The 27,844-nt window shown below is 38.2% G+C and overlaps 1 protein-coding gene across 1 annotated transcript; it reads left to right on the top strand.

Moving 5' to 3' along the window:
• The first annotated feature begins 65 nt into the window (after positions 1-65).
• Positions 66-26,232, top strand: LOC582093 (protocadherin-11 X-linked). Its single transcript, XM_782064.4, has 5 exons — positions 66-408; positions 13,400-13,803; positions 14,250-16,906; positions 24,507-24,726; positions 25,288-26,232. The coding sequence occupies exons 2-5, from the start codon at positions 13,575-13,577 to the stop codon at positions 26,160-26,162; spliced, it is 3,981 nt and encodes a 1,326-aa protein (XP_787157.2). The 5' UTR covers positions 66-408; positions 13,400-13,574; the 3' UTR covers positions 26,163-26,232.
• Positions 26,233-27,844: the final 1,612 nt, after the last annotated feature.

Here is a 27,844-nt window from a genome sequence, read left to right as displayed (position 1 = left end):
GGTGAATGAGTCACACGCGGCACCCTGGTTTTGAACAATGGACTCGTCCATTATTCATTGAGAAAGAGAGGGTGGGTGTATGGACAGAGAGAGAGAGAAGGAGCGAGGAGAGAGGTGAATGAGTGCGATCCATCCATGCATCAATAGCACAAGGACCATCGTCTGATATAAACCCTGAACCAAGTGCTTGCTCTCTTCATCCCGTAACCTGCATCATCATCTACCTTTAGGAATATAAGTTGAACTCATCCACATCATCTTTACTCTTACGAGATGGAAATAAATCTTAAGGATTAATAAGAGTTAACTCGGATCGGTGAAACAAATGGATTGTTTTCTTCGCACTGAATATCACTAACTATCTTATTTTGTGGATGGATGCGTTTTTATCTCCGAGCATCATTGGATGTAAGTTTCATCTCTTTTGATATAATTTTATTCTAGTACAGTGTATATTTATTTTCTCATCACCTTTTATACCTCTCGGTATGACCAGAGAGGTGGGAGGACCTACGTTACAGCCCCATTATCAAGGTGACTGACTTGTCCTTCAAACTTTAACTTTATGTCAGGGTTTGCCCAGCATTTCTCTCTGTAGGTGCATTTTTCTTTTCATTACCAGGTAATAGCCTTCCATTTACCTAGTCATTAGCAGTTTGTAGACGAACAAAATTACCTACATCCCTGGTGTCCCTTGTGATAACAAAGTTTCACTTAAAAGTCGCTGTACTCCACTCCCCGCTGACCGTAGAATGCCCAGCGTTGGTCCCCGAGTGCGTCGGGTGAGATGAACAGCAGGGTCCCGTATCGAATAGTTGGAAACCACGCGGGGATCTGAATTCATTTTTATACGTTTTTAAGGAGTCGGGTGGTTGTTTCAATTTTGGCGAACAAATTTGGACCATGTTATTCCTCAGATTTCATTGATGTTGTTCTTTTTTGTAACATTTCATCACCCTGCGGTCTAGCGACGATTGTGACTGTTCGCGGACCTCGAAATTGATGTGTTATATACTTAGCAATCTTTTTTTTATAGACATTAATGATTACATTTTACGAAATGCCAAGGGTAGGAATCAAAATAACACCAATGACTATCAATGAATAATGGAACTCCGATAAAGCGTGATTCAGATATTAATTATTGGTAGAGGGCATTGATGAGGTTGATGCTGCGTGCTAATATCCAATGCATGCTCGACGTTGATTAATTACAAATTAAAGCTTAGAAACAAACTGGTATGATGATGATTGTGATGAAACGTGAATTACAATAGCTCATGAAGACGATGATATTGATTTTGATCTGTAACCCTTTTTTCTTTTCCATGATCACCATAGTTATCTGTCAGAAAGGCAGATCTACGTAAGATATAACAAAGTGACCCGTGGCGCCGCGCACACTGGCAGACATATTTGCGTCCTTCTGGGTGTCTCCATTAGGATGTAAAAAGTATGCTTCTATATAGCTCGTAGACATACAATAGTAATCTGTTCATAAATGTATGCATAGATAGAGAGAAAGAGAGAGAGAGAGAGGGGGGGGGGAGAGTGTGGACCGGTGGAGGGGAGTGAAAAATAGCAAAGTAGGTTATAATTATATGAAACATGGTAAATTGTAGTTTCAGACTGACAAGGAGGAAAAGAAACTAAGAAAAAGCATTCAGAGTATGAAGGCACACTGATGAACATGATATCATTTGGACATTTTCTCTCATTATTTGAACCCTGGATTCCTGGATGCTAGCCGGCGGGTAGGAGCACGAGCACCTGCACTCTATCCTTCTACAAGTCAATCTAGAAATCCAAAGAGTCCCTTTCAAAAGATTGTTTCATCCTTATTGCCCACGAGTGTTGTGCCCCTCTCGCGATCAAGCGAGATGCAGTTATTATTAATAAGCCCAGGATTAATCAAGCTCGTCGAGAAGAGTGCGCGGAATCATTTTTATGGAATGAGATTTCAGCGGTAGATTCTGACAAATTCTTGACCTACAGGCGTCAACTCGGTAGAGGATTATGACATGATAGCTTCCAGCTATCACAATAAAATCAGATCATTTGTAAACCATATTGCTATTTCTAAAACCATTTCTATTCACTCATTCTCCATGGTTTAAATGCCAATATGAATCTAGCTGTATGTGTACAAAATGGCGCTCAGGCAGTCGTGCCAGCAGTTTCTTTCAACATTCTTAATCCCATATTATAAAAACACCAATGCAGGTTTGAAAATTGATGGTTTAGTGCATCAACAGAGAAGGGTGATCTTGGATATCGTGCTTTTTTGTTGAATGTTATTTCAATTATTTGTTCTTTTTATTCTTTCTAGGATACTGTTTGTCATCACGCTAAAAGAATCTAAATTTTAATCAGTTTAAAAAGCAATATTTAAGTTTTCATTAAGGCTTCGCCGACTTGAGCTCACTGTAGTACAATTAATACTTCAACAAAGTGATCTTTGCTATAGAAGTACCGCGCTTCATAAGGATGTAGTTGATTGGAATACTTCCATTGAATGTCAGAAGTAAAATCATCTGTTGTGAATGATTCTAATAGTGGGTCGTTTTAATTTTGAGGTTTTATCAATGGAAGAAATTGGCCAATTATTAAATCGAAGAACTTCTTAAATATATTTGTATTTATCATCGACTCACGACGTCATCATGTATTTCCCCTGCGTTAATACTGCAGTCCGAATAACCATAAGATTAAGGTTGAAACCTATTATCAGTTAATGGTTTTCCGGCTATTACTTCAACTCAAAGAATACCGGAGTGGTTTTGAAGAACGATGTCTGTACATTAATAGAATCTGACATGTTTAAAGAGAGATATAAAGTCGGGTGCTGTATGCCAATCAGCGTACTTCTCAAGGCAATAAATTGTCGGTAATAACCCCCATACGTCAGATAATGTTTATCAACTGTCGTTTGAGAGATAGCATTTTTATAGTTACGAATTGAGAGGATCATCTGCACTTATCTCTCGCTCTGCAAGAATGATTTGTGATGTTTATACGGCCTTATCGTTGAAAATGACTCCGATATATGGCAGTCATTAGATCTCTCTACCGAGCATGTGCGGGTCTTCTCGTTTATTAAATCGTGCATGAAATGGTTAATGTGTTTTGCTGGATTTTCATTTTGTTGTTCTTCCACGTTTTGACTTAAGAGGTGTGGAAATCTTTAAATGTTGTTACTTTCAGTGACCGGATAGGAACTGGTTAGAGGGGTAGATTTGCGCCTGTTTTCAAAGCTTAGTCCTTCGCACGTCACAAACATCTCGCCTCGACTGCCTCAAAGACTTAGTTCAGACGTATGTCAATTTTTGCGCGACGTGTGTTTTAAAACAACTTGAACTCCATTTTTCGTTCAGTCTAAAAAAGATGAAGTATTTCTTCAAATTCTTGTCTGACAAGTCATCCACCTTTTCTCTGGTAGAATTTCCTATAAAGGTGTAAAAGTGAATGAAATTTGAAAGGTAACAGAATGCCATGTTTTTCTTGTAAATCGAACCACGCCGTGCGGCCTACGGCGGACACACATGGAGCGCGCACGGGTTGGTTGGACAACATCCACGGCGCTTTTGTTCGTTTTTGTCTCTCCCTTTAGCATCATCATCCATTGCGGTTTGTAAGCTCCTGTAGAGGCTTTCAGACTCAAAATCGATACTTCTACTTGTCAATACGGATTTAAGTATTATGTAGCTTAGCGGGAGCTGTTGTAGTTACATGGCGTACCATCTGAGTGTTAATGAAGTTCCATCAGTAATACCTTTGTCTTGATCATTATGTACCATGTCCTAACTTTTAAAACGGGGATTAATGTTTAAGGAACAGGTGCCGCAAAGTACTCACTTTCCCAGTTATTTATCTCTTTGGATATAATTAATGAGCAGCTCATTACTGTGAGAAAGTAAACATGTTCTTTTATTCATTAAAATCCGAAAAATGGTAATAATGGTTTACACCAATCTTCAATGGATGCATGGGAGATGGACCACAGTTCCTCTTGTCTTGTTTGCACTTATCTTCTTCGCTTTCTCTTTCTCTCTCTCCCTCTCTCTCTCTCTCTCTCTCTCTCTGCCTCTCTCTCTCTCTTCCTCTCTCTCTCTTTCTCTCTTTCTCTCTTTTTCTCTCTCCCTCTCTATCCCTCTCTCTCCCTCTCTCCCTCTCTTTCTCTCTATCTCTCTCATCCTCTTCTTAACTTCATTAACTACACGAAAGTTTCTCACTGCAGCAATTGCAGTCGTATCGATGTCCTTTGTCACACTTGTGTTCACTTGTATAAATTAAAAGTCTCTTCATGTTTGTAGCTAGTTCTAGTTGGTATCCTACAATATATAGACTTCGGATACACTGAAACATCACTTAACACATCCTTATTTAAAATATATTTAATGTATTTTCAATGATTCCATAACAGTTAGTCCCCCACATGGGTCATATTAGAGAAATTTAACTCATCAGCTCTTCAATTGAATTCATCAGCAAAACAAGCGAAAATTGGCATGGTATGATGCTCTCTAGGGGGCCACCACCAACCCCCCTCCCCCACCCCTCGAAAATTATTGGACTAGCTATAATTGGCTAGACGAGTGTCGTAAGGATTTAAACTTCTCAGTTACATATCAATTCCATTGTCAACATCTGGTACACAATAATCTTCGACGAAATATTATCCTTCTCTTCGTGACTTACAGACCAAAAAAAAAAAAATCATACTTAAAATATCTTGTCGGACCAGAGAGGTAGACCAGACGCCCCCTTTTCTTGCTGGAATGAAATAATCTTATTACTCCTAACCCAAAGATATTTACCCCCACCTCCAAAAGAGGAAAGGATAAAAAGTTCATACTTCTTAACCCTTGGTGAACTCGAAGTCAAAGTCAGAGCGCAACCCAATATCAGTTTCAAGCTAAGTTTCTTGGCTAGGGTTTCCATCCTTTTTGCCTTTCTTTTCTCTGGCTGTCGTGAGAGTAATATTCTATTATCCGTGACGTGGTATGTCGTATTGTCACCAAGCTGCATGCATGATCAATCATTCAATCAATCGGTCAAGTTCTCGACTGTCAAAACTTAATTTCAATGAGGTGGGACTATTGCGAAGAAACGCGATACAACCGAGTCGGAGAAGACATGCCAACATGTGTCAAAATCGACGCTGAAACTTTAGAAGGGATAAATTGACGAACAACAATTGCCATGATACGTTTAATCTTCCCAAACGGACAAATAAAATGGGAAAATCTAGAGAAAAAGCGAACAAAAAAAACAAAAAAAATAAGGGTACAATCATGGACTCTACAGAAAATGGGCGTACTAAAGTGTAGATGTATTTCAAAGTCGTGTTGTTTCTGTTTTTCTAAGTCTCCATTTTAAGATATCTTGACATAGTATTTCTGTGATCCATCAAGTTCATGTGCTAGAAAACAATTTTTCATTTTCATCATTTCATATTTTATCAAAGAAATCGTAGGCCTGGAAATTGTTGTTGATGTTGGCTGGAGGGTAAGTTTCGTAAGTTGTAGTCACGCATGGATTTCAGGGATCATGTATATTCTTTCTCTTTCATATTTTAAAGATGTGACTTGAGCACAGCTCTCTTTTAATTTAGATTTCTTTTTATCTTTCACAGTACTTTTAATCACGATCAATCAGTGATTAAAATGAAGCTAAATTCAAATTTATCATAAGTTTTGGAAAAATGTTTCATTTTGAATAGCAGTCCTAGAGACATGTGCGACTGCTTTTCTTTGCAGAGGCAGATGTAAAACATCTTATTTCGCCATTTAACTTTGGGAAAACTGGATAGCATGTCAATGTAGTGGCAAAGTTGTAATTTTCAGATTACAACAACAGTTAGGGCAACACCAGACCCAACAGGGTAGATTCGAATATCTCTTAGACCATTAAGGTGCGCGATATTAAACATTTTCGAACTTCGGTTGCAATGTAAAAGTTTACTGTATATTGCACAAAAGTGTCAGAAATGCTCCAAGATTGCACCTAAAAGGGGACTGCCATGGCTATTGGGTCAGTTTTAAGGTTCAAATTCTAACTCATTATCTTAGTGTGTCAGTAGAAGACTTTGACCTTGCCTTAGTGGCTGGGTATATTGAAAGCATATCATGCCATAGTACATGGTAGTAATAGAGAGTGAGAGGGGCTATACAACCCTATGATATTACAGAATGGATTCGGCTTCCCCCGTTTCATTAAAGCCGTATTTTGTTACGTATCTGGTAGGAAAATCAATTCAAAACACCCCTCGGCCGACTTGGGCTGCCCGCGTTAGCCCCTTGTCTGCGGAATAACCGAATAAAAATTTGTGGTTTGCCTCTCTTTTATGCTCAAGCAATGGGCGCAATCATGAGCCTGATTAACTGTAAGATATTTTGATAAATACCCACTTATAAACCCTAAAAGGGATTTTTAACTCTTTGTCAGCATGGACAACCAAATATAGAGCCACTAGGTATTGCAATTTAGTAATTTTGTAATAATCCTTCGCCAACCGCTCACTATCTGATTACCATTATGGACTACAAAACATGTTTAGGTCAAGAAAGCTTTGAATTCCCCTCACCCAAACATTGATTTTGCCGGACAATAAGTGTTTTCCTTTTTACCTCAATCACACATCCTTTATGAAACATTTACTTATCGCACTACAAGTATTGTGTGAATGGCATCAAAGAAGAGTCACCTTTGTGTACGATAAGTGATAAATAGAATTCGAATCACTTTTAAGAAACTGTTTTTCATAATCACACCATGCAGGCTTCACCACCCGGGAGGTGTTTAAATGAAAACCTTCAAATGTTTGGCTTTTCTTTACCGTCTTCGCGAGATTGTAGATTATTCCGTTGCGAAGAGAGAATACTAGATGAATCTGTCCCCATCTTGTAATTTCCATTTTATCGCTTTGCACAACATTTTAACATGTTTGATCACTGTTTACCAATGGTGAGTTTTAAATTGCTGATCAATGCAACGCGTCATTCTCATCACAAACATCCAATAAGCCGAAACTCCTGGGCGGAATAGCCTAATTGTGGCGGTCTTCTGAGCACCGGGGACCAGAGAAAGAATGAAATGAGTTGGCAAATAAAATGTTCTAATAAAATACCATGTTCCGTATGACTTGGTGGAGGGCATAGAAAGTACTTTGGCCTTGTCTTCTCTATAACTGATATTACTATCACGAAGGCAATAAGGGCGCGATATATAATACCCAGGGCATGAGCAGGAAACGCTTGCTATCATGGTCTTTCACTCAGGTCTTTTATAGGCCTATAGTTCTCCTTCTATTCCATTTCTTTTATATAGTTTATAAGTGAATATTATCACTCGTTGTTATTTTGTTCAAAACTTCATTCCCGAAGAGCATAATATCTAATGTTTTTCGACATTATGCATGCAAATGAGTGAACGCTTATGAAACCTTCTTGTAGACAATGAATTTTCCATAAGAAAGTGAAATAGGAGCATCACCTTTTGTTTCGTGTGATATTAAAAAAACAATGATACTTCTCTGATTTTCATTATCATGTTTATAGTGTATAGTTTATCTCTATACATTTTGAATTATGCCCATTGTCAATGCGTAACGGGCCATTGCGTTTGTTGATTGCGAATGCGTATTCATGACTCTGCATATTACGTATTGATGTCAGTAGAAGTGTACTAATTAAGTGCGTTCAATACTAATCAAATAAAAGGTACTATACATGGATTACGCTATATGGGGATACAAACCTCACCCCTTAATTGCCATAGTACAGGTCTGGTCTGTCTGCACTGTGCATAATAGCAACCAAGGATGATGGTGTCGAAATTTCAGTCGCCTATTCACCGGATGTGTTGATTGTTTTAATGTGCTTTTTTGCTTTAATTCCCAATTTTTAATTCTGAAGGGGGGGGGGTAGGAGAAGAGGAGGTATGAGCACAGTACCGCATCACCGAACCATCCTTCGCTGTGTAGCTTTGTTCGTCTATCTACAATAATTTACTCTCGGTAGTCGGTCAACATACAGGCTGAGATCTCTTACATGTACATGTAATTGTCTTTAGAAATTAATCTTCTCTTCATGAAATGGACCTATTCGATAGTTTTACACTTGTTAGTGATTTGAAGTTCAAAATTATATTTCGAACGCACACTGCTAAGTTTTGGAAAAGACACTTTAGCTAAGAAAGTTACCAGGATGTTTCCAGTGCAATATTCATCCTAGGCCGCATATTTGATCAACAAAGGTACATTTGTGGAAGAATTATGAAGATAATTGACCACCATGTGAGAGCAATGAGTTCCCACTCTAAACGAAAATTGAATAAATCGAACCAGGTCATAGCGCCGCAGCTCAGGCTATGAAACGGTGGCTGAGAGCAGCGGGATATAGTGTTTACCTCTGTATCTTATGAAGATCAATTCCCTGATATATTGTACATGTAATAGGGGTATACAGTGAGGTGTCAGGAGTTGCACCAAAAAAGGGGTGGAATTCATTCACAGTTATAAATGTCACAGGACATAAATGAAATTAGGGATCAGAATTTATCAGATACATTAATATAGACACCGGTGAGAGGTGCTGGAAATGTGTAGGGCTTATAAAATCTTCGAGGAAATATTTTGGAATCCATACCAGCAAGTGCTGTATATGCTAAATGGCCAGCTAGGCACCCCCATGTAACTCCTTCTGGGTTTATCTATCCCCACTTTAATCATGATATTGCTTCTACCGCCCACTATTCCTCTGCTTAACTCCTTATTGACTCCCAGTTAGGGTAATTCTTTACCCCTGGATATAGCGCTGACGGCGACACGCCGAGCAGGATTCCTCGAGAAGATTTGTCTTTGCACTTGGTAATAAAACTTGATAAATCCTTGACAGTCCGTAGAAAAGGGCATAGCACTAGTCAATGACATTTGAAATTAAGTAGGAGACGTGGTTGTTATATCACTGAGGCATGATCAGAATGCATACTATATTGAATTCACTTTGCCTTCATGTATGTACCGAGACTACATGCACTGAATGATATGGATATGCAATTTAAGGTGCATTGTTGTTGTGTCACTTGCAATTTGGATATTTCATTTTTGGTCATGGTTTTTCAACTGTAGCATGTTTTGACATTTCTGTCCGAGTTATGAAATGAAAGAATGACCTAAAAACCCAGGACAACAAAATCAATAAGGATTGGAAGTGAGCTTTGTCGTTATTTTTATAATACGGATTAGTAATCTGTTTGTTAACCTGATGTAGTACTGTACCATTATACACGAAGGTTCAAGTTTGGAGCGTGATGTTCTGATAAATACAATGATATTTATGTCTGTTTGATTGATGGTCGTTAATTCAATTAATTACTTACATGATCATAATGCTTATTTGAGATGATGAATGTGATGTGATATCATAATTATACCATATACACATTAAAATGACAATAGAGCACATAATCATAATAACAATAAGATAAGGCAATGCCTTTTGTGTATTATTTTTTGAATGAGAACGCAATCATTGCGTACTTAAAGAAAACCCAAAAAGCCAAGCTTACTTCATCGACATATAGGAAGTAGCATCTGCTACTGATGAAGAAAAAAAGCTAGATAAAAGGTTTTCTCCGGCAAAGACCAACCGCCGTTGATGAATTTGACTGGAGTTGCTTTTCACCCTCCCTCATGGGCATGAATATTTGATGGAGCCAGCTACATTAAATGGGGGCCCCGAAAATGATATTTATTGTGATGGAAAACGAGAGAGGATAGTCGTTTCGAGATGTGAGAGATTGAATGTTGAGTGACAAAGAAATTGGCGTCAGTTTTGATCTCATCGTGTTGATTGCGCGATATTACTTTATAAATGAATTAAGTAAAGGCTAATTGCATTAACTCGATCATAATTCAAAAGAACCTTAAACATTACTATACCTGTGGAATAATTGGCTTGACCTAGAATTCCAAAAGATGAGTTCCTAAGGATCCACCTTTGCCTTTCAAATTCAGAAAGAAAGCTAGTGACAAATTGGTAGTTGAAAATTACCTATCATCTGCCCCGAGGAGGTTCGTGTTTTGAATTTTGAGCATTTTCATGCGACGTCGTCGTATAAACTTGGTCTCTCAACGCAGCAGTATACTTTTTTTCTCACATTCTACCCACTTTCTTTGTTTGGTAATTACCGCAGCTTCCCCCTCGGTAAAGAAATGGTCTTTAACTCCTACTTAACACCTTTTATTGTTCTCGAATCTGGCATTGTTAAAGACCTGTAGGCGGGAAGCCTTTAATAAACAGTCAACAAGTTTCTTCATTTTGCTTCCAAAGCCGAGAGGAATTCGTACCATGAAATCGGATTGGTTCTGATCCCATTCTTGTCTGGATATCTGGTCATGGTGATTTGGATATTCTGACCGAGACGCCTGTCAGTTTCCCAGGTTTCTTTGCATCTCTATTTCAGGTTTGGTGTTAAAATAAAAATATCCGATCTGTAAATAATACAATAATTCTCAGATCACCGACCATAGCATATTATATGCTTGGTATACTTTCTACTTCATCACGCAGAAAAGTAATACACTATGAGATCACAGAGAATCAAGGATGATTAGTGCCGCTATTTATCATAAGGTATATTGAATATTCAAATATCCCCCTCTCTCTCTCCCTCCCTTTCCTTTCCAATCTCTTATTTGCCCCATCCCTCTCTCTATTTCATTTTCTCTATGATTGTATATCTCTCACTCTTGCTCTCCACCATATGGAGATTAAACTCATTAGCTCTCATATCAGAAGTATAGCTGAAGAATGTTTGCCATGGTTTAATGATTATTTACATAACAGGTTTATTTCCACTTATTTTGGTTCAACTCTTTCATCTCATTTACCCATTTCTTTTGGTGTACCGCAGGGTTCCATTTTGGGGCCTTTGCTTTTCATTATTTTCGTTAACGATTTAACTCAATATACACATTATTGTTCCATTCAACTTTACGCTGACGATACTGTTCTTTATTTTTCAGATTTTAATGTGGAAAGTGTTCAAAATAAACTAAATCATGACTTGTCATATATTTATAAATGGATGTGCAATAATAAGTTAACACTGAATTTTGATAAGACTGTATCCTTACTCATAGGCTCTAGACATATGTTAAGTAAATGTAATAAATTAAATGTATATATAAATAATATTGCAATACAACAGACTGACAGTGTAAAATATCTCGGGTTTATTATCGACAGCAAACTTAAGTGGGATGTCCATATAGATAAATTATGTAAGAGGGTTGGAAACCTAGTAAAATATTTGGCTAGACTACGTTATTTTATTAATGAGACGAATTTGAACTTGATATATAAAGCAATTATTTTACCCCTTTTTGACTATGCAGACATTTTAATCGATTCATGTGATAAAAAATATATTAAGAAACTGCAAACTCTCCAAAATCGCGCGGGCAGAATAATAATGAAAGTTAATCCATATGAACACATTTCTAACGCACAAATTCATTCACTTTTAAAATGGTCATCTCTCGAATCCAGGCGTAAGAAAAATCTTAATGTATTTGTCTATAAATCAGTCCATAATATGTTATCTCCCAGTATGAATGAAATGTTTCAACCCCCTTCTCATATTTATTCCCTCCGCAATTCCGGTAACTTTGTTCTCCCTAAACCTAGAACTGAATATTGTCGCAGAACTACCCAATACAGAAGCTCAATTCAATATAATACTCTTCCTCCTACCACTAAATTACTTCAAACTGTTCAAACATTCAAAAAGTATTTAAACAATAGTATTCCAGACTTCTTGTAGCTGTATCTTTTTTTTTTTTTTTTTTTTTTTTTTTTTTTTTTTTTTTAAATAAATAAATAATTTACTTGTCTAGCTTTCTCTCTTGTATAAATATCGTAAATATTTCTCTCATGTTTCTTGTTTTACTCGAATTTGTAATTATTATTGTAAGTTCTTATTTTGCTGTAAGTTTTCCTTACTTTTGTAATAACTATTTTCATGTTTTCTATTTCTATAGGGACCCCTCTGTAAACCAGCATTGTTATGCTAACAACGCTGAGTAGGGCCATCCCTCCGTCTTTCTTTTTTTATAAGTGTGTCTTTATGATTGTAAATATATATATATAATTATGTTGATGTATTTTTTTTAAATGACGGAAAATAAATACAATACAATACAATACAAGTCTCTCTCTCTCTCCCTTTCTCTCTGTCTCTATCCATGGACCTACTACACGCTCTATCACTCCCCTTTTCTCTTTCTTTTTCTCTCACTCTTTCTCTCCACCCTCTTGCTCTTTCTCTTTCTCTTTCTCACTCTCTCTCTCTCTGTCTCTCTCTGTCTCTCTCTATCCCCCTCCCTTTCTCTCTGTCTCTATCCATGGACCTACTACATGCTCTATCACTCACCTTCTTTCTTTCTTTATCTCTTTCTTTCTCTAGGCTACCCCGCTCTGCTTTATCTCTCCCCCAGTCCTCCTTTAATCTCAACAATTTTTTGTTTGTTTTTGTTTTTAAATTAATTTCAGCTTCTAACACTGATTGTTGAATTCAACATAATGGTTTTATTAATCAAGTTTATAACATTTCTTGACGGCCACTTTCAAATATCTGATGTATGAACTTTGACGCAACCTCACTTGACCCCTGTAACAAAGTAAACACGTTGCTTGTTTCAAACAAACTATGGAAATTACAGAAGTCAATAAAACGTCATATATCATTAACTTCCATATCTTATTGACTAAATCTGACCGAAAGAACAACAGACATGTATGTAAACAAATGGCATTCTTTGTACTCGAGATGAAGGCTATTTGTTTGAAAGGGTCAAGTATCTCCTTATCTTGTTTGAAACTGATTACTTTATTAGTGGACATGCATTCCGTGGTTGCTAAGTAAAGGATTGTGGAAAGAATGGAATCAAATACTGACCAAGTCTCGATCTCGGGACAACCCGCCTATGATGACTCAACTCTTTAAAAACCTCTAATCGGTTAATCGGATCGAAAACTAAACATCTTGTTTGTATTCGGTCATCATTTTAAGAGATGTCTTCCTGAAAACTGTTGTTGATTTACTTCAAGCAAAACATTGATAAATGAGTCATAATGGACAGATATCCTTATTTTGGTGGTGCTTCTGTTGTTCCGTTTCACGCTGCTTAACAGAATTGAACCATTAATTTTGTAGGTGAATCGGGAGCGCTAGATGTTAATTGATAGGTATGTATACTCTGTATGATTAGATTTGAGAGACTGCAGAACTTCTCCAGATAGTCAATTGTTTTAACACAGCAGCAAGGGAATACTCGAAAGTGAAACCTGGGAATAAAGCAGTTAACTTGTAAACCTTTCTTTTTGTCTTTCAGATGTCAACCTCTGACAGCGTAAGAACAACTGGAGGAGGAATAAAGGGTCGATATTATGAACTTTGGAACAACGTATCACATCATACTGTCTTCCGTCGTCTGCTTGTATGCAGTTTTAAGCATTGCTAAGTGTGCTCCTGCATGAGAAAGTCGTCTGCTAACTTCACACTTCAACATGACGCCACTACGGATCCTCGCGCCTCTTTTGATCGAAACGTTCTTTCTTTGGATGTCCGTCGTCTCAGCGAGGGACATATTCTACGACATTGACGAGGGGGTCGGGCCCGGAACCGTCATCGGGAACGTAGCTGACGACCTCGCGATAACTATAGATGCTAATACCGAGTTCTCCATGTTAGGCGTGCCCAACGAGACAGCATATGTCTCGCTAGACTCGCAAACTGGTATGTCGTTATTTCATTGTGTCATTATGTCAAACAGTAATGTTGTTGTTTATTTGTTTTTCATATGATTTACTCTTTTTCTTGTTTATCACATTCAATTATCTATCACTTTTATTGTTCGAATCTCCTTTTTATTCTTGTGTCTGCAAATCTTTGTTAGGTTCTTAAATGTGTATTTGTAAATCTGCCACATGGCCATCACTGGCTACTTATTGACTGTTACCATTCATGTACTTAATATCAAAGAACGAAAGAAAACTATTATGAAACATTTATTTATAGGTTCCAACAAAGTATCCCTGTTTATTCATTACTATGTAAATTGTATATTTATTACAATCTTGGGAAGTTGAGATGAAAGGGCACGCTACCCATTATTCAAAGGAACATAATTTAGGCTTTTAATTTCTAACCTAAAACTACATCATTTTGATATCCATTTACAGGAGAGCTTACAACAGTCCTAGACCTGGATCGTGAGGAACTTTGTCCCGGCTCATCAGCTCTCTGTGAGATCGAAGTCAATGCCATCGAATTGGGAACCAGGGAGGTGATAACTGTCAAAGTGACCATCAACGACATCAATGACCACGCACCGGAATTTCGCGATGACCTCACCAACATGTCAATCCCAGAATCCGTCGTTCCCGGGACGAGGTTCCCATTGTCTACGGCCAGCGACGAAGACATCGGTGAGAATGCCATTCAGGGATACCGCCTGTCTGATGAATACGCTGAAACATTTGGGCTTGTCCAGAACGAGTTCCCTGGAGGTCTGATCATCATCCAGTTGGAAGTCATAGGGAGTCTTGATCGGGAGAACAAAGACAACTACGTGATGACCCTCTATGCTGATGACGGTGGCGATCCTGTCCTGTCAGGGGTCACTACACTAAACGTGACCGTGCTCGATTCAGATGACCATTCACCTGTTTTTGATAGGACCTCCTACCAGGTCTCTGTCGCTGAGAACATTGGTGTTGGACAGCATATCATCCAGGTTCGTGCTTCAGACCCGGACACCGGTACGAACGGCCAAATTATCTATGACTTTGGCGGTAGCGTATCGGCCAAGATCATTGAGCTGTTTGAGATTGACTCGGAATCAGGTTGGCTATCGGTCAAGAGTGATCTCGATTTCGAGGATGAAAGTTCCCATCAGGTATCCATCCGTGCAACAAATAACGTTCCAAATCCACTTCCGGATTTCACGACCGTGACTGTCAACCTCATTGATGTCAATGACAACAAGCCTCGCTTGACCATATCAGCTCTCGGAGATGGCGGAAGATTCAAACACATTGCAGAAAACTCCCCTGAAGATGTAGACGTTGCGTATGTTCGTGTCACTGATATGGATACCGGAGTCAATGGCCAAGCTATATTGACATTAGAAGATGACTTTGGACACTTTTACTTAGAATCATTCAGAGAAGGCCAGTATTTCCTCAAGACAGCAGGCGTATTGGATCGCGAAGACATTGATTTTTACAACATCACCATTCTCGCTGAAGATCGAGGATCCCCTGTGCTCTCGTCACGGAGACGGTTTGCAGTGTTCGTTGATGACGAGAACGACAATTCTCCCATATTCTCGTCGTCCGTTTATCACGCTACGATTAGTGAAAACAACGAGCCGGGTCACCGCGTGGCTACCGTACAGGCTATCGACAAAGACGAGTTAGAGAATGGCGAAGTTGTATACAGCCTCCTAGATGATAAAGATGGTTCCTTTGGGATCCATCCATTCAATGGAGTCCTCACTGCTAATGTAAGTCTTGATAGAGAAGACGGGGAGTCCATTGACCTCATGATCAGGGCCTGTGACCGTGGACAACCACAGGGATGTTCAGATGTACCTTTGACAGTTAGGGTTCTGGATATGAACGACAACGGCCCCACGTTTGGCGGGGACTTAATCGAGATGAGAATAGATGAAAATAAACCAATTGGTACTATCGTCGGTCGAGCCATAGCTACAGATGCTGATGAAGGAGATAATGGTCGACTGAGGTACAGTATCTTGACTGATGCTGTGTTCAGGATTGATGAAGATAGCGGAAGGATCTACTCAACAGCTGAACTTGATCGGGAGATTCAAGAGCTTTATCACTTTACAGTACGCGCAGTCGACGACGGATTGTCCCCCAAAACGGCTACTGCCACAGTGGTCGTGACTGTGAATGATGGGAACGACCATAGTCCAGAATTCACTGTGCCATCGGCAAACAATGACATTCGATTCATTCCAGTCTCTGCGGATCCCGGTCTTCACATTATGACGGTTGAGAGTGAAGATGAAGACAAAGATGAAAATGCTGCCGTATCGTATTCAATTAGTCATGGGAACGCTTACGGTGCATTCGGTATTCAAGCCAACGGACAGGTCGTGACAGCCCAAGATCTTGAGCCAAAGTGGGAAGGCGTGCATGACATTACTATACGCGCTACCGATGGTGGCAACCCTTCTGCTTCGTCCACAGCCGTTCTTCGCGTCGTGATTTCTAACGAAGGTTTCAAGAGATCCCTTCCACCTGCAAACTTTACCGCTTTGTTTAACCTCACGATTGACTATTACCTAAACTTAGGAAACAATGCAGCCAGTAGTCGCGGCATACTAAACGACTGGCCAATGATCGTCATCATATCGCTAGCTGGTTGCGCCGTCATCCTCGTCATTGTCTTTCTCCTGGTCGCTGCACGATGCCGAACAAAGAACCGTGAACAAGGCAAGTACATCGTACCCTCAGGAGAAGAACTCTTCGCGACACGACAAGCAGCCAAACCCGCTGACAACAGCGGCAAGACATCAGACACAGATTCAGGACTCACATCGACGGCATCGAGCTCATCCAACATACCGTCGAAGAACATACGAAAGTGGCGGGCTCAGCAGGATAGAGATAGGGACTCGATGGGGTCGTCGAACCCCGGATCGACGACGAACCTTGGCACGATGCCGCCAGGGATCACGGGAGTAGCTAACGTGGACTTGAGGCTGGGTAACAGGCAGATGACCACGTTTGGTAGTAACTCTGATCTTCATTCAGAAAGCATTGCATCAATCACATCAGCCAGAAGGACACCAGACCCCGACGCAGAGGTAATTATCAATCCAATATTTATTTCTTAATGATTGAAATAAACCATTGATAAAAATGTGATACACACAGTATTTCCCCTCCTTCCCAGTTCCATCCAGTTTCAACCAGTTCCAACTATACAGACTCTTTCAAAAAATTTGGAAAGCACTTATTCCATCTTCTGCTTGATAACTGCTTGAAATATAACTCATGGGTTTTTGTTGTTACTTCGTTATGCTCAATCTCCATACATACTGCTTTAAAAAAAAATAGTAAATTGCTAGAAACACAATGGCGGCAATGGGTGATGACAAAGAGAGTCCCTTTTTTTTTTTACACACAATTTTATATTTTACTTTGTTTTGATCAAGCTTTCTATAACATAGAAATAAATATGATAAGCATGGTTGATGTGTTTATGTTAGGTTGACATAATAGCATTGCTACAAGTGTATTAATCAAAGAAATTGAACATCCCTGGCAATAGACAGCCTGTATCGCTTTCGACGAGTAAATATTTTGAGGTTAATATCCAGAAAAAGATAAGTGACCCCTAAAGGGCTACTCGGCTCCAATCCCATTTTAAGTGGATTGTCAAGTTAAGTACATTTCGCTTAATATAATTAACCCCTCGGCAAATACAACCCAATCATTGATTTACGAGATCCCTCAACATTGTGCCTGAATGAATATGAGTTTTTATATTTAAAAGTTCCGCAAGGCAAAAGGAGGAAAATATAGCACAAATCTTAAATCTTCAATTCCATAATTGAGTCATATAGTTTGACATAAGTTGCCGCTCCCTTCAATACCATTCATAAAACGTTATCATATATATTCTATTCATCATTGCAAAGAGAAGCAAGGAGATGTCCCAAGCAATAACGTATTCTTTAAACATTAAATACATTTTAAAAGTTTTTAGTATAATTGTTCTTTAAATATTGATAAATTGGAATCTAAGGAAAGTCACTATTAAGTCGATTTTAAGATTCAAATGTCGCGTGTCAGGCACACGCGCGTTAAATGGTAACCATGCTAAACCCCAGAACAAAATAATAGAAATCCTACCAATCCGCTTCTTCTTCTGAAATAGGCATGAACAAAACAACATCTCTTTGTTTTGCTTTATGTCACAAGGCAGTCTTAATTCCCTTTTACAATCTGTTAAAACTTGGCAGGGATAAAGAGAACGGGACAACAAACAACTTTTAACGAAGGGGACGAGGAAAATATTGATTTCAAACGAAAAGACCTTGTTGGACCAATATATGCAAATTACTCTAAGCGGCGGTAGTTCTGTTGGGGTGAAACTGTGCATCGAGATGCGAGTTGTAGAATAGTGATGGTGCGCTGTTAGATGCAGGCGATCGATTGTGATCAATACTAGAGAAGAGATTACGTAATCACATATCGATATGGCACACGTTTTGTAATAGTGTTTTTAAGCTATGCAAGCAGATGTACAGAGAGGATTGGAAGGCCTTCCTACAAAGAGCAATTATTAAAGCGAAATGTAGGATCTCGTAAATTTAAAATATACATTTTCGATCTGTTCCCACTCGTTAGGTTATCCAAAGATCATGTTTTTTTTAATATATTCATAAACAGACATGAAAAGTAATATGATTTCAAAACACTTTTGTGTTATGAATATTTAATTCTTTTCCTCTGTAAAATAATATATGTTCATGGATAACAACAGATGAAATCTGATATGCATTTAATTAGGGCTTACGTCGATGTAACCAAGTAAATGTTACTTTTTTGGAGACTGTAATGGGAGGGGTTTCATCTTCCATCTAAATGGCCCAAAGCTTTCAACTTTGTATATTTCCAAGAATAATTTCTCCCGCTACTGACATCCTTTAATATAGTCCGGATACATTGAGGGGTTCGTGGTAGGTCCATGGTTATAGGGGGTGTCATTGTGAGGTGTTCTAATCAATATATGACTCGCGTGGAGATGGTGCATGACTATGTGACGTAGAATTCTATGGGTGTGTGGAAACAAAGATATACAAAGAAAAAGCAATGGCGCCATTTTAGCATGCGTCATTTTTCGATGTAGTATTCGATTTTACAGCAGTGGAATCGGGATTTCTTAGATTCTGATGATTCAATATGACTTTAAATTTAAAGCCAGAAATGTTATACGTCCCTTCTTCGCCCACATTTAGATGCTAATGTAAAATAGTCACCTTCAAAATGATAATCAAAATCATTATGCAGCCCAATAAAACATTTTTAATTTAAATATAGTATAAAACTTTTAAAAATTATGTAGTTGATCTTAAATTGCCTATTTTCTTGACAATTAAGGTCATTTCTGTCCACAGACTTTTAGAATAACAGCCGTTTGAGCTTAAGTGAGTTTTACCGTGGTGAAATTATAAACGAATGATAATTTGAACTAACAAACAAAAATCATGACTCTTGCCGGGTTTTTTAACAAACATCGATCATGTCCATGATGACGGTAATGGTCAAATTCAGCCGTTGGTCAAGATACAGCCTAATCCTATGTTGCCTTTGGATCAATTATTCGAAAACCACAACGTCTGTTGGTCTGGCAGTGGTTTATTATCTACTATTGTTTTATGCGATCAATAATAAAGCATTTTCACAGTAAATTATTATGCGCCATACTTTGACTGTAGTGGTCTGCCTTGAAAGCTGATTAGTTTCTCGGATTTGATTTCCCGCCAATCTCGAAGTGAAAGGGCAATAAAACAGGTTGAATTTTCGATTGTCTGCAAGATCACCACTTTAAATATAGAATTTGAACTGTGGCTTGAAAACAATTGCAACCATACAACCATATATTATGTTTGAAATCATCCTGTTGTATGCACACAGGGTGATTCGCACTCACCATTGAAAGTATTAATTATTTTCTCTGCATCGTGCTGATTAGGCTATGTATAAATCTGCATAAATTAGGGTCTTTTCTTTAACAAAAGTGATTTAACAGCATACTGGAACATGAATGAATTACGTTGCATCCTTTTACATCATTGAACAATATAGAGCGTTGTTCATAGTAGAATTCTAATAGAGCTGCCGCCATTCGAATTTGTCCCTGTGTAGTATAAAGTTCCAGGACAACGCCATCGTTACACCTCCACTATTTTATTTTGAGCAAATATCTCATTCACGACACGTTATAGGCCGCCGGTAATCAAATTAGCAACTACTATCCTCACTAAAAGATGAAATTAGTATGTCATATAAAAATCACTTTTATATTTCGCTAACAAGAGAGATAGCAGGATACACTATGGGAAATAATCTTTGAGAATTAAGTCAGTGCACTTTAGCTTTATGGTCTGATATTGAAAATAATAATGTCGTGCCTGGGGATTAACGTCTACTTTGAAGCAGGACTTACACGATGGGGATTTTTTTCAACCTTGTCAGAAAATTAGCCTAAATGAACAAGAGCAAATTGCCGTTTATCACGACCCAAGGTTTGTTCGTTCTGTAATTTGTGTCCATTTAGGCAAAAGCGCGCCAAACAACGCATGTTTGGCGCGCTTTTGATAGTAAGAAGAATATTGTAGTGAGTGGCCCACGCGTGTCAATTGGAAGGGCCTTGAACATCTAATAAACAACACTTTTGGACGATTGTAATAAAAGGTCGAAAATGTGATTTATTGATTAATATCCGTTTTGTGTCGCGTGTAGTTTTGCTTCGTTAGGTAAGGCAGTGGAGAGGCAATGTACCCTATAATTAAATCATATATTCCGCATTGTGATAATATTCTTTGGCGTGTAGCTAATTATACCTCTTGTTCGTTTTATATCTGAAATGATTGTCGACCTATTAATTTTGGTCACTGTGTGAATTTCTGAATGAACGTCCAAACTATCTATTTCTCTGTGCATTGTAACTAACGAAACATAAGGAGATGAAGAAAAAAGAGGTGTATGTTTGGAAGGTGTTTCAAATTATTTAACATAAATTTATAGTCATACGACATTGTCATAATTTTACAAAGTTTTTTTTCAAATCTTAATGAATTTTAGAGGTACCGTGATACCAGTTATCTGTATCCTCAGAAAAAAAACCAACACCAAAATAGCCCGACTGAACAAGTATACATGTTTTATATTTAGCATGCTTTAAATATTTGGTAGATCTTGTCTCGTCACCTTACATCTCATTCAGAACATTGTAGTCCTTATTTTTATGACGTTATCTACACTTCTACACTGTTTTCGAGTTCATGAGATTTATAACAGGTAATTGATAATCAAATCCACACCTGTCTATGTAACACCTGAATCAATCATCCCCAAATTACGAATTTTTTAACCTTAAAATAAGTCAATTTGCCATTCTCAATCGGTCTAAATCAGTTGATATTAAAGGAAAGTATCATCAAAAGCGTGTAATCGAGACTCCGCGTTGCTTAAGAACCTCACGCTCTCTGTTTGTGCATTCATTTATCACACAATCGCTACAGTTAACATGCAAACAAAACAAAATTGTCTTTCTATTGTCCTGCGTCAATTGAACTTCTTTAAAACCCCAACACGGCGGGCTAAACACACTGAGAGTTCCGTCAGTTACAGTCAAACATATACAGGGAGACAATCCGAACCTCAAACAGTTTCTTCTTAGTTAGAGAAGGAAGATGGCGAGATAAAGAGAGGAATGGATGATGAGGACGGGGAAAGTTTGGAGAAGAGAATTGGTCTTGTACAAACACTCCAGCTAAAACGTGCAATTAATACGAATAGACCCCGCACCTTTTAATGGTTAAATTGTTCCAAAAGAATTTCGAGATTGATGTTTACTGTCTACTCTGCCGATACTCGAGTGACGAGTGGGAAGCAATTGAAATGTTAAAAGAGAAAACTCGAACCATTCGGCAATCAGTAAATACAACAGTAACCTTTTTATCTTCATCGCGTTCGTTCTGGTCAAAACGATGGTTTAACAATATGTTATAATAACTGATAACCTTTAGAACGATAATGAATATGATATTTTAAAAACATATTTAATGGTCAATCCAAAATAACCAAAGGAGAGAATCTTTGCAGAAAAATGTATATCATTGTTGAGCTATTTTAGGTGTGCGTTCAAAAACAAGGATTAAGGATTAGGCTCACGTTAGTTTTTTTCCAATACTTTGTTCCTTCTTCATTCAAATGAATTAACTGTAAAACCCTCTTTTACTTGGAAATGGTCAAACAGATATATATTTATTTTTGTATTAACAAAATCAGTTCAATGTAATAAAACATTTCTTTTGTCCGTCAATCATCCATAAGAATTCTCAAAATCGAAGAAAAGTGAATACACAACATTGCAAGCCCTTCACATTTATAGATATTCTTCATTGATCAGCAATTGAGATGCGGATTTTGTAATCTTTGCTCGAGTCTGCGGAGTGATAGGTATCTCAGGGTTTTGTCATGTTCACTCCATACAACCCTCGGGTAGTTTTGACCATTTCCAACCGAATATCTCGGCATTAATGCAAATTAGGCCCCAGATACTCATCAGGCATGCTCTCACCAGTAAGGTTTGATACCCGACAAAGCCATTCACTACAATTTCCATGTCCATCTTACTTTCTTTTCCCGTCATTCAGTAGGCATGTACAGACCTCTCAACTTTGAATGGTTCGCTGTTAAAAGCATAATGCATCACCCTCCGGTACGGTGGCCCCAAAACGTCAGAGATTATAGCGTACTTACATCATTTTCTCTGCAAAAGAAAGGTGGTTCAGAAACTTGCTGAAAACCACGTACGACTTACAAATGAATTCTAAACACGGGGTTGAAAAATATGAAATTCTATGAATCACTGAACAAAAAAAGGATTTCATCTACCTGTTTGTTCAGTCTGCATGACTTGTACACATGTTATGATACAAATGAAAAGTGACAGACATTCATGAAGTGGAGAGTTAAGTTTCAAATTCACTGTTTGGTAAGATAAATGAGTTTCAGTTGTGGATATTATGTAGGTTCATGTTCCATAAGTTGAAATAGCCATTGTTGTTTCGATAAAATGATATGGATTGTGATTGAGGAGATGGAGAGATGGAGAAGGAAGAAAATGGTTAGAAAGGCAGAGTAGTGGTGTAGGTGAGTCTAACACACGACAAACACCCCTTACTTATAAACTATTATAGTTTGTTCTGTATAGCATATACTCACAAAATATATATACTCTAAAATGTTTCTGTAGATTGTGGTATACTCATTATGATTATTGCACAATTTGGAGTATAATGCACAAGCAATGTTATACTAAAAACTATTATACTCTCAAACTATTACAATGATTGCAAGTTTTCTCTTCATATTCAGTCATGTCTTTATTGCTTTTGAACTTCGTTGCAGTATACAAAGTTACATTTTCATTATAGATAGGCCCTTTACGACGATTATTACTCTGTATATTAAACCATTTCTTATTCATATCTAAATGATTTATACAACTGAAGTCTATAGTGTAAAGGAATCGATGTTTGCATTAAGATCAACAACCAATACCGCCCTTCTTAAAAACACCTGTCATACCTTAACAAAGCAGACAGTTACTCCATTCATCTGTAAAGCAGATGGCCCAAATATTTAAAAACATACAGTCCAATTTGTTACAAAGTAGAACACAATTTGAATTAAAGATGGACGCGACTGTCGATGCATAAATCGATACAAACAAATAGCCTTTCCTGTCCTTGTATTCAGGCATACTTGTGGTACAAGATTCGAACAATACACAGGTTGCATCGAGAACAAGCGTCGGATTCTTAAAGAAAACTTAAGTCATAAAGAGAACTTTTGATGTAAGGCAGAAGTGGAAGAAGTAACGAAACAAAAGATGATCCGATGGAGCATGTGTGATAGCGATTTTATCGTCTTTGTTCCATCCTCCACGTAAGATTCTTCCAGAAGTTGGAGATGTACAAAAGGAAATCGATTGATTTCCGACCCAAGCTCGTGTCACCTTTAACCTGGCATCTCAACTATGTAAATTACAGGCGCGTGGTCAAATCGTGGTTTAACTTTCAATTCGAGACTAACAAAAGAAATAGTTATTACAAGTATTTCATTATGAATTGGGTATGTGTCAAAAAGTCATGGGAAACCTATATACGTAATTAATATTGTGTCTTTTGTCTTTGCTAATAAACGCATGTAAGGATCCTCGCCTTTGGCACTTTACATCTTACACTTACCATGCTTACTGCCCCCCCCCCCCCCACATTCGCAGACAACATGCGTGATATCGGACATTCATAAAATCCTGATATAATGTGCCAACATATTTTTGCAAAAAGAACACATTCTCATTTACCACATTCCCATTAGTACGCCTGTAAGTAAGCAACCAGCGGACAGACAGTTTTAAGTCCTCTTCGAGGGACTTGGTAATGAGGATTAATGCATCGACTTGATTTCGAATCTAGGACCTTTCGGTTACGAGACCACTGCTCTACCACTGAGCCATCGCGCCTCCCTTTGAACATGAGTAAAAGATAATTATCATTATACATGTATGTCCATTGTGAATATTGTGTGTTTTTTCTTCTTCGTTCCACCATTTTACAGCTTTAATCGTCTCTGATTATTTTCATCTGATTTCATTGGTAGGTCCAGCGTCTCCTTCGTAAGCTGCGTCGAGACAGCGAGGATCGTAACTCGGAAGGTGGAAGCGGGAGTAGCTACGACAGTGGACATGGTGGAGAGCCAGAGATTGAGCGGGAAAGTGGTTATAGAACCAATCTATCTTCAGCTGATGGTAGCTCAAGGCGATCAGCTTCTTACCCGCGTATCGCAGCACTGGCAGCACAAAATATCAACAATACCCAAAGTAAGAACTTGATGCATAAGCCTCTTAAGATTCGAAAGGTTGCATGTTTTAATGTTGCAGGAGATATCAACGAAAGCCAAAGTAAGGAATTGAAATCTCTCGTACAATTCACATTTAAGTAAGTGATTTGATGTTGATACACAGCATAGACCTATCAATATTATAGCCATAAATTAGCAATGGAAAAAACTACACGCTTAGGTCTTGTAAAATTCGCATTTTTTAGTGGGACTCGATCTGTTTTTTGCTTGCATTGGCAAAGAGTTCGTAAAACAAAATGAATACTACAGTAATCCTATGGCCTGAAAACCTGTATGCCTCTCGACTTGTCGGCTGTACTAACAGACAATGTGACTTGCAATTGCAGGGTGCTTTATGTTTATGATTTATCCAACCATAAAGTGTAAACCATAAATATGATCTGTCATATTTCTTAATGTACTTTTCTTTCTCAAGAATTGTCATTATGGTTTGCTTAAAAATCTTAGATTAATTTAGTGTTGTTAATGAAGCTTCTTATTAATCTTTTTTTTCCCCCTTCCTTGTGTCTTCTTGTTGTAGCTCCGTCCGGAGGCCACCGTCATAGCTACATGGCCAGCCCTCACTGTACACCTGAATGTTTGACCCTAGGTCACTCAGACGAGTGCTGGATGCCCAACCCAGCATCTATCAGCAAGTCAAAGACTGTTCATTTCTCCAAGCACGACGATAACCGGTCATCAGGCGGTAGCTACCGCAGCTATCACTCCAACGCGGACCGTCCTCCAGCAACAAGCCCCAAACCACCCAACCCTGCCATCGCCTTCGGTAACGTCTCTAAGGTTACCCCGAAGCCCAAACCTATCCCCAACGGTTCGACCACCGCTGGACTGGGGCAGCAACCGCCTGCAACGAGAGACCTCAACGGTTACTATGGTAATAACCCTGCAGTCATTGTAGAAGACGAACGAAATGGGAACGCAATGCCATTAACTCCGATCAGAGAACATCCCTTCGAAAGAAGAAGTTCGCAAGATGCTCCTAGCCTTGTCGTTACAAAGCATTCTCCAGACAAATACAAAAATAACAACGACGTCGATAGAAACGGCGACGTCAGATATCGTAACGACCTCAACAGAGGACATATAAACGGTGTAAACCCATTGCATAGAAACAGTATGAACGGTACCACACCAAACGGTAGCACCCCGAACGGCGGCCAACTGAATGGCATACAGAATAGTAGGAGTAATAACAGTAGGAACTCTAGTGGTGACAGTCATATTTCGAGCGAGGATAGCGCAGACACGTACTCGGGTTCGTCGGCCGCGAGCAGCGAAATGAAACCAGTTCGTTACTCGCCTGACGAGGTCGAGGCTGTCCTCGAGAAATGCGGAGGAGATCGATCAGCGGGAGTATCGGCAGACGGCGATAGGATGTACACGGATTGGGTATAACACGCGGTCTGGGTATGAAGCCCAACGTCGTCTTCACTGACTCTTTATGAGAACATCATGTGATCATGATCACGTAACGATACTTTCCCTCCATTTTATGTGACGTTCCCCATGATTATGTGCAAATATTACTTATTTTCATGCCAACGAAATTGTAAATATCTATTATTTATGAAGTAAATACTGTAAAGAATAAAGATGTTGTGAATGTATGATGTTTTGATGATGAAATAGATTTTTATATTTATGCAAGGGGTTTTGACCGCATTCGTGCCTTTGCTCTGCGTAGAAATGTTCTTTATTTTAGGTTTACAAACAAAAGTAGAATCCGCAGTTCCTAGGATTTAGTCTATCGAACAAAACTTTGACTGAAATGCGATGTTATATGCGAAAGATAAAACAAAATGAACACATCCCTGTGCTCTAATGTTTGTTGATGAGCAAGTTTCAAAAACACTAGAAATAATCAGAGTTGTCTCTTTCTTGTGACATGATGCATGGAACTAACTTTGAAGGTACCATCACTTTTCCTAACCTAAGACATGGGGCCACAACAAATTTACCAGTCATGCCATGGGGACAAAATCAGTAAATTAAACACGACCATTAGCTTTCATTCTTCTACTTGTATTTGTAAATTTGACATGCAAGTGTCGCATTTTTTCTTACTATGCTTTGACAAAAAACTGCTGGACTATAACTCTATAAAGGATCAGTTTGACTAGTAGAAGCGTATTTATTGGCTAAGTGTTCTATTCGTAGTTGTGACTTAGTCGCACCGCCCAGTGTGTTATATGTAGAGAATACTATTGTAGTCAGATATTAATTGTAACCGTGCTGTAAATATACATTGAAAAATCCCATTGTATTCTTAGATAATCAAATTATCTCTCCAATTGGACACTTTGAAGCAATGAGTGATTTTTATAAATCGTGTTTACAGCAATAACGTTGAGAACAGTCTATGGGCTGAAATGTAATATTTCACGCTGTCTAATCAATTCTTCATCTTTTTCTTTCAATATTTAACTGTAAGATGAGAAATGAGAAATATAGCCATTCGAGGTTTAATCAATAATAATGTTCCTGTTCTTAATTGTTTCTGTTCTTAATTGTTTGAAATTTTATTATCATTTTCGCATCTAAATTCCAAGTGAACATGGCGTTGATAACTATGTATATTTCGAAGACAAAATAGTACAAAACCATTTAGTGTATTGAAAGTATAAATATGACTGGGTCTGTTGGCTTTCATCACGACAACATGAGGATTAACACAATAGAAATGTGAATCTATCGTTTAATTCGTATACCCGATGAAACGGTGCCGTGTTCACTTGAAATTATATCAAAATGTAAAAGTTATATGTCGTATCAACATGAGTGTATTGGTAGCTTTGTTTCAGATTTACCCTTTCACTGCCACCATCAACATGTTTCTTGCGACCATTTGATAATCAATGTTATGATGGCAATGAAAATGCTGCTTTTTATATATTTTCTTCTGCGTAGTTTGACAATCATTGCACTTTTTCTAGTGTTCTTTTTAGAATTGTTTCCTTGGTGACAGGGAAGCCAATTCAAAATGAATTGCACCTGACAATCTTAAACGTGCGAATGATTCGATGATATAAACAAATACAACGAATCAAATTATGAATGACGATGAGTTTGCACACCCA

This window comes from Strongylocentrotus purpuratus, unplaced genomic scaffold (assembly GCF_000002235.5).
Source record: "Strongylocentrotus purpuratus isolate Spur 01 unplaced genomic scaffold, Spur_5.0 spur5_scaffold_11, whole genome shotgun sequence".
Classification (NCBI taxonomy): Eukaryota; Metazoa; Echinodermata; class Echinoidea; order Camarodonta; family Strongylocentrotidae; genus Strongylocentrotus; species Strongylocentrotus purpuratus.
Note: the sequence above shows the minus strand (reverse complement) of the source record. Positions and strands in the feature narration are given on the sequence as shown.